Source organism: Cryptomeria japonica, chromosome 7 (genome assembly GCF_030272615.1).
Source record: "Cryptomeria japonica chromosome 7, Sugi_1.0, whole genome shotgun sequence".
In the NCBI taxonomy this organism is placed as follows: Eukaryota; Viridiplantae; Streptophyta; class Pinopsida; order Cupressales; family Cupressaceae; genus Cryptomeria; species Cryptomeria japonica.
In genome coordinates this window covers 384339440-384354995 of record NC_081411.1, presented here as the reverse complement: position 1 = coordinate 384354995, position 15556 = coordinate 384339440, and the positions used below count along the sequence as shown (strand labels likewise).

The window sequence follows — 15556 nt, the reverse complement described above, 5'->3', positions numbered from 1 at the left end:
TTCCGTAGCTTGCGAAGCCCTGAGCATTGATTCCAATTTTCTTGGCATGTGGCCAACCTTCTCTTTGATTCTCACTTCATCTCTTGGATTTTTCGGAAGGATTTCTTTGGTAGAGGCCGACCTTATTGGTTTTACACGTTAGGTCTTGTTCTTCGGGTTTTGATCCTTTTGGGGCTGACTGAATCCCCTTTGATTGTATAAATAATTGTAATTGAGCATTAGAATGTAATCGAGGGGAGAGACAGAACATAGAAGATAGATCTTTAGTTCTAAGGTCTTGGTGGTGACATTTTTTGTACTTTTGAGCATATTTTGGTAGGCTTGTGAGCCGGTTCCTATACCCGATTGTTAATGGTTGGCTGTAATCAATTTTCATGATATAATTCAATTTTTTTTGCATTGCCTCCATCATATCTTTATGTTTCTATTGTGTTTACTCTTGCTGACCAGTCTGAACTGATCTCTTTGAGGTCCCTCCTTACCGGTGACTGCATCATTGCTCCTTGCTGCAATTCTAGGTATTGGGCTTGATACTTAGAGGGGGGAAAACAAAGGTGGAGTTGCTACCATCATCCCCTTTATCAGATGGAGAGTTGGGGAGGAGTGACCGACAAGGAGGGCAACATCGGCCCTGGGGTGGACAATGTTGGATATATTTATGTGCGAGAAAGAGGATGGCCATGGAACGGGTGCAGAGGGAGTTGAAGGTGAAGGTGCAGAGGGAGATAAAGGTGAAGGTGAAGGTGCAGAGGGAGGGGAAGGTGAAAGTGTGGAGGGAGGTGAAAGTTCAGAGGAAGATGGGGGTTCAGAAGATAATGAAGATTATACACCAACCCAGTCAACTAAGCATATGTGATAGTCGTGAATAAAGAAGAATTAAAAGTTTTTTGGAAGATTATTTGGTAAGCTTTGTATTTGTTATAAATTTAACACTAACTGGAACAGTTCAAACAAAATCTATATATGTATCTAGACAAAAAGTGATAGTAAAGGACTTTGAAGATGTAGGGTAACATGAATAACACCTGTGTGCTTTTGTTGAAGCTCCTTTGTTGGTGTGCCTGTTTGCTCGTGTTTGATGCTAGTCGTGTATTTCTCTTGTTGCAATGCTTGATGTGTGTTTTTTTGTGACTGCAATGAGATGAGACTTATTTTTATACAAACCTTTTGTAGTTTCCCCCTTTTAATGTATTGTTTCAAATTTAAAATTTGAATGTCCATTGAATTTGCAGAAGCAATTCATTTAAGCCTGATTTGATTGTTTTTTAATGGAATATGGTGGCCTTACACGCTTTTTGCCATCATTGTAGGTGGGAGATTTTGTGACAGGACCAGTAAGCATGTGTTGAAGATTGTTGAAGGTGATGGTTTACGCAGTACATATGGGATGGAGGGTTGGCAACTGTGTCAAGGACAGAACGTTTCATGGCGCACACATGGACCTAAACATTTGCTTAGGTGCTATATGATGGGTCGCATATGGGTCCACATGTGTGCAGGTGGCAATATCAATCTTGTGGACATGTTTGTTATGTTGGTGTCAAAGTCTTTAAAGTTATCAACTTTTCCTCCTTTATGGTTCTATTAAAGACACTTAATTTTTGTTATTTTTGGCCACTTTGTGGCATGTAGGAATGTGTACATGGATAAACATGGCTTTCTTGTACCAGTTGTACTTGTTTGACTATTTTAATGTGGAACTGAATGTTTTATATTTTAAATATAATGGATACAGTTAGGCTCTAAAACATGTTATGTTTGTATGTGAATGTTTATCGAGTTAATTTCGTTAATTATTTCGGGTTGGACAACACATGTTTTGGCAGGTTAGGCGGTCAAGTGTGGGGCCTAGACAATGCAAAAACTATATTATGTTCTAGACCCCATGCACGTATTGGCTCCTCTCCCCTATGCTTCCCCTATGTGCTTGACAAATTCATTATAATGGTGAACTCAAATCTATGAAAAATGTGTTGGAAATTGATCACAACAACCATATTAATTCTACCTACATAGACTCTTCTTGGCCCACTATCAGCATGTCTTTTTCATCTCTTCAATACATGTGAAACTTCACTTCTGTATTTCTACTACATTTCTCTTATCTCCACATTCTCTGTTTTCGGACAATTTTTGAATGTAAATTTATTTCATAACCTCCTTCCCAGATTCCTGGTAATATATAGTAATTAATGTTTTGTCTTTCCTATCTTTAGTTTTGTTGGGCGCATATGTTGACGGATGTTGTTTTTTGTTTGTATCAAACACCAGAATGCAAAGAAAGTTGTTGTAGCAACAGTTTGAACTAGTCAACAAATAGGTTGTTGAAATGGTAGAGCCAACATAGAATAGAAAAAACTAAACCATGATTGCAGAGTTGTTGATTTGATTTTGTAGGATAAAATATATTATCAGATACACATATCCATTCTAAATGTGTGCCTTTAAATAGGCAATACAAAATAGCAAATGGTTGTGTAACTGCACAACTGAAAACACAACCGTCGGTAGTTTTATTAATTAAATCTAAACTAATGTAATAACACCAACATTCCCCCCCTTTATTACATTAATCCAAACAAGAGTGGAAGTTGCAAGGGTTTTAATCCAACACTTGAGTGACTTTGATGAAGCGCCTTCACCAATCCTCCTCACTCGCTCAAGAAACACCGAACTGACTGCATCGGTGGATCTCCTGACCGCAAAACCTGGAACTGTCTACATAAGAACAAAAGTTCCCACCTCACCTTCATAATGAGACACATTTCCTCCAAAATTCCACATCTCCTCTGAGTGTGTTTAATGCCTCCTCTAGTGCTGCACATGAGACACCTTTCCTCTGAAAGTCCAGTCCACATCTCCTTCGAGTGTGTCTAACACCTCCTCAAGTGCTATGGAAACTTGATCACTGCCGCTATGCCTGCACAATCCTATCCCTCCCCTTGCTCCTAGGAGGGACAATCACACTATCAAGCTCCCTCTTCTCTTCAGGAACACAGATAAATCGCGCCCCCTTTTTAGGGACAAATCTGCCAAGCCTTGGCTTTACAAGGACACAAATAGGTTGCTTCTCATGCAATGATCATCTCTGAGCGAGAAGCTAACTCGAGATGATAAAAGATCCTCATGCCTCTGTTGCCTCCGACCTCCTATCAATATTCACTATTCTCTAAAGTAGAAATCTTGTATCAACCCCTATATCATCTGATGGACTGTCACCATTAGATGAGTCATTTTTATGTACTGCAAATCCACAAAAGTTGGCCTCACCTTCTGTTGCAACAAAAGATGTATCTTTCTTTAACTTTCCATCGATTAGATCTTTGGCCCATTGAAAACAATTAATTTGCACATGCCCATTTTTCTGACAATAAAAGCATTTGAATTCTCTTCTACTGGAAACATTAGATTTATTCCTAGCAACCAAAGCACATTCTTCAGGAAGTTGATAGTTCTTATTAGTTCTATTTCCTTCATCAATTAGAGAAGATATTATTGTTTCCAAGCTAGGATTTATTTTGTTTAGAGTAAAGACAATATGGTCAAAACTAGAAGGCAAATTGTTAAGTAATATTGCCTTGGCATCATCATCAACGACATTAGCATTTATACCTGCAGGTTGATTAAGGAGAGAACGAAAAAATGCTTATATGCTGAATAATATTATCACCTCCATTCATCTTTAACCTGAACAATTTCTGCTTAATAGACATCTTGGCACTGGAAGCCTGAGAACCAAACAAGACATTGAGCCCGTCCCATATTGTTTTTTACGTCTTTGATAAATCAATATTATGCAAGTATGCATCTGATAAACCAAGACCAATCAATGCCGTGGACCTACAATCTTTTGTCATCCACTTTGTTGCTGCATTTGCATCTTGTGGCTTTGTTACAGTCCCATCCATAATCTCCCACAAATCTTTCTCAATTAATGACAGTTGCACTTTAATTTGCCATGTGTGGAATTCATGCCCTTCGAATTTAGGAATTGTAACTACTTTATCCATAATCTTTATCACTCAAAGACAAATAAAAAGATAACAAAAGATTTGTGATGTCACCCTATAAAGAGATAGTCCATTTCATACCTCTTTTCTTGAAACATGATTGCAAGATTCTAGTTTGGTGTTTGGACTTGAATCATATCTCTATTTTCACTTCCACCTTCCTTTTATTGTTCCTCTCTCACCATTACAAACACTGAAATCATATCACTGCCATCTACAGTTCTTCTAAGTCACACCCAGTAGCCGCTTTGTCTCCTCCGCAACACAGCAAATGTAGAAGCCAACCCCAATCTTATTCCTCCATTAGCCACAGATCATAGAAACAAGTTTTGGCTCTGATACCATGTTGAAATGGTAGAGCCAACATAGAACAGAAAAAACTAAACCATGATTGCAGAGAATGGCACAAATGAAAAATATTATTGATTTGATTTTGCAGGATAAAATATATTATCATACACATATTCATTCTAAATGTGTGCCTTTAAATAGGCAATACAAAACAACAGATGGTTGTGTAACTACACAACTAAAAACACAACCGCCGGTAGTTTTATCAATTAAATTTAAACTAATGTAATAAAACCAACATAGGTGTCTCTATTCTTCATTTTTTCTTGATGTAATGGCAGAGCAACAGCTCTGTATTATACTTTATGCAATCAATGCTTGTATGTTTTGAAATATATATCATTTTACTATCTATCTTTGTCATTTATCATTGTTAACTCTCTATTTTGCTTCTATTCTCCTATGTCTCTTCCCTTCAAAATGAAGACATCTCTTTCAATGCTCTTCTTACGTGGAAGGGTAATAATTTCTTAGAAGTAGAAACTTTTCTTATAGTAGAAGATACTTCTCAAATCTATTCACTGGAGAAAATGTAGATTAATTTTGCTGTAGAACGCTCATTTTCATATTCCTGCAAGAATCATTCCTAAGGCATAAATAGAGAGAGCCTAGTCTTTTAAGCTTGGCCTTCATCCGCCTGTCAAGAGGAGGGCTAAGAAGAAAGGAATTGAGATCTTTTGGATAAATTAGTCAAAATACATTCTGAAATTCTCTTGAAATTATTTATTTAAATTTGGTTTTAGTTATCCTGCTTTTTGAATTGATTATTAATCTGATGCAAATTATCACCAAGAATATAGGAAGTTTTATTTCTCTATGTATAAAAGTACATTACAAATAGGTATTGACAACACATATCCCTTTCGTATATTGTGTATTTTCATGTAACATTACGCTCTTACATATTTAAGGTCTCTTTTATGTTTCGGTGATCTTAAACAAATGATGCAGGAGTGTCACTTTTCTTAAATTTTCGTTTAACTTTATTGTTATGTTTTGTTCATTAAGAAAGGTTTTAATTTTGGTTTGAGTTAATTAGTTATTCTTAGTTTGTCGACAGTCACTCACCATGTAATTAGTATGTTTCAACCTTGGTGCAGAGTTGAGACATACTTCCTGTCTCCACGTGGGCAGGAAGGCATACAATTGTTAGAGTTTGTTGGTCAACAGTTATAGACCGATCACAGAACAATCAATTACAAGGCCTGATGATAAAGGGAAGGAATTCTTTCTTTGAGGGGTTTTGATCATCGCAAAAGGAAAGGATTGGTTTGTACAAGATGATTGAAGAGAAGAAAAAAGAAGAGCCTTGAAGGGTTGATGACAAGAGTGTGCAGACTGAAATGTAGCAGAGCAGTCTTTGGGAGATTAATAAAAACAAATTTGTTTGAAGATAAAAGCCCGATTCTTAAAAAGATCGATATTTTTTTGTAAACAAACTTGGGATAACAGTGAATAAATATTCTAATTCTATTTCTTTTGAATTTAGAATTGATTTATAGTGATTTTGGTGTGTCATGAGAGTTGTATTTCTGAGTTTTGGTTCCTATCATTAGTTTGTTACACATTGTCACTTCTAGTTCTTGTCCTTTGCTAGTAAAAAAGGTCTTCATCATATTGGTATTAGTAGTAAGTGATTGGTGACTGAGGTGTGGGTAGAATGCCATCGAGAAGAATGGGAAGAGTAGGTGTTAGAGAAGGAGGCCAAATAGGATCCATGAGGAAGGAGTTTTGAAGATGTTGCAAAACCTAGTAGCATTAAAGGATGCCATGGAACAAACACAATGAAGAGGAGTAGCAGTTGATTAGGTTAGTGAGGTTGAAGACAAAGAGGAACCTCAAGCTATCAATGAAGATGTTTTAGCAGAAACCAGAGGGAATTGAAGAGAGATTGTTGAGAACAATAATGAGTGTGGAGCCAAATGAAAAATTGAGGTCCTTACATATTCTGGAAATTTGAATCGTGAAGAAGTCATTGATTGGATCAATGAACTTGACAAATATTTTGAATATGAAGGAGTTGTAGAAGAAAAGAAGGTCAAGTTTACCTGTACCAAACTCATAGGCCACATTTCTATATGGTGAGATTATGTTCAATCGAAAAGGTGAAAGAAGAATCAAGAGAGAATTACTTCTAAGGTTTGAATGCTTGCAAATTTGAAGGCTAAGTTTCTTTCAAGACAATATCAAACTAATTTTTTCAACAGATTGCAAAACCTTAAGCAAAAGGATATGCAAGTAAAAGATTGTACCAAAGAGTTTTACAAGTTGGTGATTCGGTCACGACATTGTGAAGAGGACATGGAGAAAATAGCAAGGTATTCGAAGGGGTTGAAGTATAGTTTATAAGATGAGTTAAGTCTCGTATCCCCTACAACTCTTGAAGAGGCTTATCAACTTGCCATGAAGGTAGACCGAGGTCCCTACTATACCATAATGACTAGTCCTCTTTTTGGAGAACTATTTGGGAGTATGGTAGGCCATATTATTATCAATTGGGAAGAACTAGAAAGAAATTGGGTGTAAGGCAAAGAGAGTTCTAATTAAAAAAACACACTATAATTGAACATTGCATTCCACTAAAACCTAACCAAGAAGGTATGTGATAATAAAAGGAAAAGATTTTTTTGTTGTTTCGTTAATATTAAGAAGGGATTTCAAACTAATTCCTAGAAGAAAACTCTAGGGTGGAAATGACGAAATGGGAGTTCAAGGACATGTATAGAGTTTCTATTCATATATCATATAATAGAGTTAAGTCCAAAACTAGAATAAGGCAAGGATTATCAAACTATTTTAGGAGTTACAATGCGTACAAACAAGGATATGCACTATCCCCTACTTAATTGATCTATACATTGACAAGTTAGAGGAGTTGCTAGAAATGTTTGGTGGTGGAGGTGTTCATTTGGCTAGATATATAACACAATTATTTGTATATGCAAATGACCATAGCTTAGTGGGAAAAATTATGCATGATTGGACAAAGTACTTTAGAGTTGTAGACTTGTATATGTATATGTATATGTATATGTATATGTTTATGTATATTTATATGTACATATACATGTATATATATACATAAATATGTATATATATGTATGTATGTATATGTATGTATGTATACATACATTATACATACACATGTACATGTACATATACATATATATGTATGTATGTAGGACCTATGTATACATACTTATATGTATGCACATATAAAGACGTACATACATGTACATATCTTGGCCTGAATTTTCACAACATACTCAACTAGGAGACTTGAAGGACATATATGATATAAGGAGATTGGAAAGATTTATACTTATTACAAAAAATATGTAGTAAGGCCAAATTATGGGATTGAAACACTATGAAGTGCTTATTTAGGTTGCTTGTCATTATAGTGGGTTTATGTGGATGTGATGTGGCATTTTGTCAACGTTGAACTATATACAAATAGCTAGGTTATAATTTTTTCTAATCACAAGTAATTTCAAATGAAAATAATAATTTCATATGAGTTCATTTTCATTTATGTTGACACATTTTGATGGGGAGCATCAATTTTTTTTCTAGATTTTAAGTTACTAAAAATAGAGGGTATGGACCTACACCATTGACCCAACATGCTAGCATATAAAAAAATTTAAATAGAAGGAAGAGTAAATGGATAAAAAAATGACAAGGTGATGAGTAAATGGGATGTTACCATGCAAGTATGTACCAACACCAATGTAGAAATCAAAGGATGAGTGAAGATAAATTCAAAGCAGCAATATGTACATATAAACTCAAGAGAAAAAGAGAATGCTATGTCTTGAACAATTTGATCCTAAATGTCACCATTAGTAAGAGAATTATATAGGATCATAAATAAAATAGAAAGAAAAAGTGTTAATAGTTCAGTTGAGGACTAAGTCACATCATTTTATGTCCAAGTTTAGGATGTGGACATTACTAAAAGAAGATTGGGTGGATATAATATATTATTTCTGCATCTGAATGTTGATGGAAACAAAATTGCATTACGTCATATGTTGTCTAGCTTACAAGGATATATGTATCAATTACATTGATATTTTAAATATTGAACAATAATTTTGTTTGAAGAGGAAAAGGTAACAAAACAATAGATTATTTGATTAAGGTACATAACAAAATTTCCAAAAGCCCAAAAAAAATTGATGTTATCCTTAGATTCCATTGACTACTTGATTAGTAAGGCTTATGTGCTTGGTAGCATACTTTGTTATCCTTAGATTCCATTGACTACTTGATTTTATGGACATTGACACATAATAGGCTCGGCCGAAACCCTATCACCAGCCATGGATAACCATGAGACTGTCCGCTACAGTATCCACCTAAACCAAAATAAAAAATAAAAAAGATAGAATGGTTTAGAATCCATCAAACAATTCAGGACGGCAGATTGTTGAACCAAACTCACGGAGGTGAGCCTGGACAGGGGAAACCCTCAGGCTCGGTCGAAACCCTATCACCAGCCATGGATAACCATGAGACTGTCCGCTACAGTATCCACCTTAACCAAAATAAAAAATAAAAAAGATAGAATGCTTTAGAATCCATCGATCAATTCAGGACGGCAGATTGTTGAACCAAACTCACGGAGGTGACCCTGGACAGGGGAAACCCTCAGACAAAGGCACACTTCAACTTTTTCCTTCGGACTATGCAACTCTTCAACCAGTCCAGCACACTTCATCTCCACCTCTATAGGAGATATAGGAAGAAAATCAAAGATAAGGGCAATCCCCTTGGTAAAACACCCAAACCAACCTTCAGAAACCTGCAGCTCCCGAGGAACCTCACCAGATATGAGAAGAGCAACACCTCAATAGAAGGGACAGGGTAAGGGGTCATGAACAGAAAATAGTGGGCCGAGCCAAAAGACCGTCCACAAATAGCAGAAGTCCTGAGAAGCAAAGGGCTGAAAAATCCCACCCCCAACAAGAAAACATTTAGGATCAGGGTCCCCACAAAGGGGAGAGGGAAGAGAGCCACGAGACGCATTAACCACCGTAGCCAAAAGGCCAACAGCAGGAACCCCGACCCCAACAGCCCAGATGAGCGGAAATGACAGCTACGAAAACGAAAGGGGGCAAAGAGCTGAGCCATAAGCCAACCAGCAGGATGCGCCAAAACCCAAGCAACCCAAACACCAGGACCCACACTAACCCCGTCGAGCAACGGAAAAGCCTCCACCAAACAGGTGTAAGTAAGAGATTTCAGGCTGAAAAGCAACCAAACAGCGGCAAGAACAGAGGCCGCAATGAAAACCAACTGACCCCCCAAATGCCCAACAGGGCAGACCGCTATCCGCAGAAGCCCCTCAGGAAATAAACGCACTTTGCCCACAAAAACGACCACTAGCTGATGGAAGACAGAGGTGCCGCAGAAATTAGGGAGAAGGCTGCTGCACAGGCCACAGCCAAATGAAAAACCCACACCAAAAACGCTAGAAACACTCCCAAGTCCTCCGAAGACATTCCCCACACCAAAAAACTCCTTTATCTGCACTATAAGCAGCATCCTCGTCATCATATGAGTCCCCATCCTCCTCTGCAACCCCTCCATTCTAATCGCTACCTCCGCTCCCGTTCCCACTCATTCTCCCGTTGCCGCCATGAAATTGTTGATTAATTAACATATAATTATTACAATCTCATAAAAAATCTTTTATTTACGTTTAAAAATTCATGGAACGTTTTGCTTACAATAGATTCCTTATTTTATTAGCAGCTCCTAAATAATTGAGTGCGTACCTGAAAATCTAGCCGAAAACGTTCATTCCATGAATCAGCTCCAGTAAGCCTTAGTGTTTCACCGCTCCCTTCCCCAAATGTGATTTGCACGGTTGTCAGTGCTCTAATTTGCCACAAGACGCTGAACTGAAGATTACTAGAACACCTTGTAAATCTTAGCACTTGGATTCTTTTCAAATGTACCACCTTGGGTACAATTTTCAATTTTTTACAACCCTCAATATCCAGCTTTACCAGACCTTCAGGAAGAATTGGCAATTCACGAAGTTCCGTACATTCACAGAGGACTAATTCAGTTAATGGAGAGAGCAGAGCAGACCTTAAGGGCAATGTGGAAAACTTATTATGTTCCAAATGGAGAATTTTTAAGGATGACAATTCTCCGAAACTCTCTGGGATAGACCTTAAATCACAATATCCTGCCTCGAATCTCATCAAAGATTGAAATTTAGAAATAGTCGAAGGGATTCTCGTTAAATTTTCACAACTGTTGAGTATTAATTCCTCCAAAGATTCAAGGCCACCGATTTCATCTGGAATAACAGATAAAAACTCACAGCTGTTCATATTGAGGCTGCGCAGGTGTTTTAGATGACCAACTGATGGAGGTAATGTAACCATCAGACAAGACTCCAGGTCCAGTTTCTCTAACTGGGTCAGGCTGCCAATAGAGTGAGGCAAATCACTTATATTGAAGACATGTTTAAGTTCCAATATTTTGAGAGATCTGAGCCCTTCAAGGATGTCTGGAAGCTTGTTAAGGCTTGAGCAGGAAGAAATAAATAATTTTTGCAAACAAGATAGCTTTGTGATACTACTTGGAAGTTGTTCCAGTTTTCCGCACCCAGAGAGATTCAAATACTGGAGTTTTTGCAGACAACCTATGGAATAAGGTAAAGCCGTCAGGGAAGAGCATTTTGCCAAACCCAAATGTTTCAGTTCCGAGAGGTTACCTATACAATCCGGCAGTTTCTCTAACCTTGAACAACATGAGAGTTCCATGTAGTAGAGCTGTGCCTGAAACCCAAGGGAATCTGGTAGTTCTGTGATTATGCCACACCCTGTCAAATCTAACTTGAATAAAGATTTCAGATTCGAGAAAGTAGGAAGCCTCTGTAAATTTGAACACCAGTTCACCCGAAGAACTCTCAGATTTTTGGGGATCTGCCAAACATATGTAGTGCTTGATTAATGGTTAAAGATACATTTATTGAATCAATTCATTCAAGCTCTAATGCACTTCAGAGGAACACTTGTGGCTAAATAAGCTACATACCTTCTTATATGATTGCTCATTCCACAACTGCTTGAGAGAGAATTGTAAGACACTGCCATGAGAAATGCTTCTAGAGCTCACATCAAGAATAGCTAGATGCTCAAGGTTCCATTGCTGCGGCAAAACTTCCAGAGGACACCGCTTCCACTTCAACCATTTCAAATCTGGTGATAATTTACTTCTATCATTTTCCTTTACTATAGCATCCTTGAAACAAAGGTACCGCAGACCATTCATTGAAGCCAAAGTATTCTTTTTCAATCTGATTTCTTCTCTTTCTTCTTCTTGTAGGAGGTACTTAACATTCTCGGTACCCTAACCAGGTGAAATACAACATTTGTCAAATATCATTATCGCATTCCTTCCCTCCATATGGCAAATTAAAAGTAAATTTATTTAAGGGAAAATTTCTTACCTGTTTCTCATTAATTACTTTTTCAATGTCCTCCTGTTTCCATAGTCTGCTTCGCTTGCCAGGATTACCAGGAGATTCATCTGCCACTATACGTCTCCCTAAATCTCGTATAAGATCATGCATTCTGAACTTATTGTCAACATCAATCTTTATGAGCAATTTCTGCTGAAGATTGCTGAGAGCTGTGTCTACATATAAACCCAATTCCTTCCAGAAGATAGACGGCTCTTCTCTATCTTGGCCAATGAACAAACAGGCAATATCTAGGAATATCTCTTTCTCAGATGGAAGAAGAGAATCATAACTGATCTTCAAGGGTTCAAAAATATTTGGATCTGAAAGATTCTCAAGCATTATAAGTGCTTCTTTCCAGCAGTTATCACTGTCTTTTTTGTCAAGTAAAAATGCACCCAGAACCTCTAATGTAAGTGGAACCCCACCAGAAGCCTGGATGATATTTGTGGATAGGTCTCGGTAAGCGTCGTCTGGCTTTGCTTTGTGAAATGCGTGCCAGCTAAATAATTCTAAGGCTTCATCCTCCCGAAGACCTTCCAATTCGTAAATGTTTTCAGGGGGCATCCTTGAATTGAGGATATGGCGGTCACGGGTGGTTACAATGACTCTGCTACCAGGTCCATAAAAATCTAACATAAAGCTGTCAAACTGCCTCCAATGGTCAACATTATCTAGCACTACAAGGGAACGTATGGAAGCCAAGTGAAATTGCAGAAGCGATTTGCCATGATTAATGTCATTTACCTTGACTTCGATTTTTGACAAATCCTTTAGCATTTGTGTCTGTAATCCTATGATACCATGACGCTCATGAGCACTCCTAATGTCTGACAGAAAGCAAGAAGCTTCGAAGGTGCAACAGAGTTCATTAAAAATAGCCTCGGCCAGAGTGGTCTTACCAATGCCGCCGATGCCCCAAATGCCCACCCGAACTGTTCTGTCAGTTTGATCCAGAGTTAACAGCTCCTTAACCTTCTCCGAATGAGTTTTAAGGCCAATTTGAAGGACTGGTCGAGGGAAGCAGTTTAGTGCAGTGATGTCAGACACAATTTGCTTCACCAATTTCGCTTCATACCTGCAGATTGGAAGAGTTATGGCTAAAAATTAAAGAAAATAGTGGAGGACAAGAAAAGAGCTTTATGGCAAATGCGCACCCTGCGGTCATTCTAGGAGACCATCCAGATAAGGAGGAGACTTCATGAAGAGCATCCTTCCATTCTTCAATTTTTTGCGACTCAAATCTGCCTTTACTGTAATGATTATTGAACGCCTCTGCATATTTGCCATTAACTTTTTGAGCATAGCGGACATCTGAGGGATCGACATCATAAAAGAGAGGGATAATTAATCTGTTGGTTGTGGATCTGCACTGCCACATTTGCCTCACCTCGTCCAGACACCAAGGAGAGTCTGCGTAGCCTTTTGAAAAGATGGGAATGAGAATGGCACTATTCTGGATCGCCTTTTCCAAGCTCGATCCAATAATCTCGCCTTTCTGCAGTTTTTCAGTATCCAAAAAAGCATGAATTCCAGCGGCTTTGAAAGCTTGAAAGAGATGATCCACAAAAGATGTTCGGATATCAGGCCCTCTAAAACTAAGGAAAACATGATACGTGTAATCTGAGAAACGAATTTGCCCTGAGCATGGCCTGAAATTGCTGAATTCGGCCATACTTCACAATCTCGTAATATGAGACAACTGGACAAGAATTTACAGGGCTCCTACCAAGTATTACGAAGGGATTGATGGATTGATAGATTGATTCAGAGTCTCCTTGTAAACAAAGAAATTCTGGTACAGAGAATTAGAGTTATCTCGGAACCACGGTCTCATTCAATGTGTACACACCAGATCATGGATTTCAAACCTCCTGAATCTCTATTGAAAACTTCTCACTCAATTCCCATTGGCGTATTAGGTGAAATATTAAGTCAAAGTACTCGTTATCTTCCTTTACTATTTCGTTTTTACGCCGAACCCGTCAGGCAATGGCTACGCAGCGGACAAAACGGCCCGCCCATGCCATGCCTTCCCATCCCCATCCCCCATGCCATCACCGTCCACTCAAACGGTCCGATCAAAATGTTTTTTCGGGAATGGAGATGTCTCACTTGTTGTGCGGACTACTCCATGCATTGAGAAGGAAGGAGGTTTTTTTTATGCTAGTTTTATTTGTTCATTTTTATTTGAAGTTTTTTATATGTTTATATTATTATTTTATTTGTTTTTTAATATGAATTTTTAAATATGTATATAATATTTTTCATTTATTATGTTTTTATTTTTTAAAAGTTATAATGAGTAAAATAATAAATATTATAAATAATGAATTATATATTTAATTTTTTATAATAATTTATATGTTTAAATTTTAATTTTATAATTTTTTATTTATTTTAATAAAAAAGTATATATATATATATAATTTTTTATTTATTTTAATTAAAAAGTATATATATATATATATATAAGTAAATAAAAGGTTTTTTTTTTCTAAATATTTATTTATTTCTTATGTTAAAATAGTTTATATTATCTAATTAAGTTATATATCATGAATGTTAAAACTTAGTTATATGCTAAGATCACTTAGTTATTTTTTATTTTAAGAAACTTTTATTTTCTATGTTAAGTAATTTTGATTTTTATATGTTAAAATCATTTTGTTATTTCTTATATTAAAATCATATAGTATTTCTTATGCTAAAATTACTTAATTTTATTTTCCATACTAAAAGTTTTGGTGAAATTATTGATTAAAATCATAAAAGCTATTTGGATTATTAGCTATCTAGCATCCATTTTGGTATTTATATTCTTCCAACCAATCATTAAAGATAAGTTTCACACCACACCACAATTAAAAATTGAAGAAAAAAATGAAAAAATTTATATGTATATATTATTGTTTTATTTGTTTTTTTTATATGAATTTTTAAATGTGTATATAATATTTTTTATTGTTATATTTTTTTGATAAATATGATATAGAATATTTTTCACATGTTATTTTCTTATTGTGTAAATAAATATGCATAATTTTTAAATAAATAGATTTATTAAATTATAATGTTTAAATTTTTAAGAAAACTTTTTAAAGAAATAATTTTAAAATTTACTTTAACTTATAATACTTCAATTTTAAGTAGATCTATAAAATTAGTTTTAAGTAAATTTTTATAGTAATTTTTTTTCATAATTGTTTATTTTTATAACATCTTTGAAATTTAATAAACTAGCTTATATATATTTAATAATATATATAGAATAAGCTGAGAGGTATCCTTCTAGAGGTGCCTATTTTTTAATTGATTTATCAACATTAAACTGCAATAGGCGCCTCGAGAATACCTCTCGGCTTATTCTATATATATTATTAAATATATATAAGCTAGTAGCAGTCGCAACATGAATTGAAAGACATGACATAAATTAATTTCAATATATATATTGTTGTATAGTTTAGGATTCTATTTGGTTCAATTCTAGATTTATAATTGTAGTTAGGATTGGAATCAAAATAGTAGGCCTAATTCAATAAGGATTAGGGTTCATTATGGTTTACTATTAGGGTTAGGATTTGATTTGGTTTAAAATAGTAGGCCTAATTCAATAAGGAATAGGGTTCATTTTGTCTTGCTATTAGGGTTAGGGTTATGGTTGTAGTTAGGGTTTACATCATTGTTTAGGTTAGGTTAATGG

The 15556-nt window shown here is 36.0% G+C and overlaps 1 protein-coding gene across 1 annotated transcript in view; it reads right to left on the bottom strand.

The window, feature by feature from the left end:
• LOC131067124 (disease resistance protein RPV1) overlaps positions 1–13861 on the bottom strand; it is a 46872-nt gene extending 33011 nt beyond the window's left edge. Inside the window, exons 1-4 of the mRNA XM_058002057.1 lie at positions 13008–13861; positions 11839–12928; positions 11424–11738; positions 10148–11311 (exon numbers count right to left, since the gene is read on the bottom strand). Of these exons, the coding sequence (XP_057858040.1) occupies positions 10148–11311; positions 11424–11738; positions 11839–12928; positions 13008–13525 (3087 nt within the window). The 5' untranslated portion in view covers positions 13526–13861. The remainder of the gene's footprint in view (positions 1–10147; positions 11312–11423; positions 11739–11838; positions 12929–13007) is intronic.
• Positions 13862–15556: the final 1695 nt, after the last annotated feature.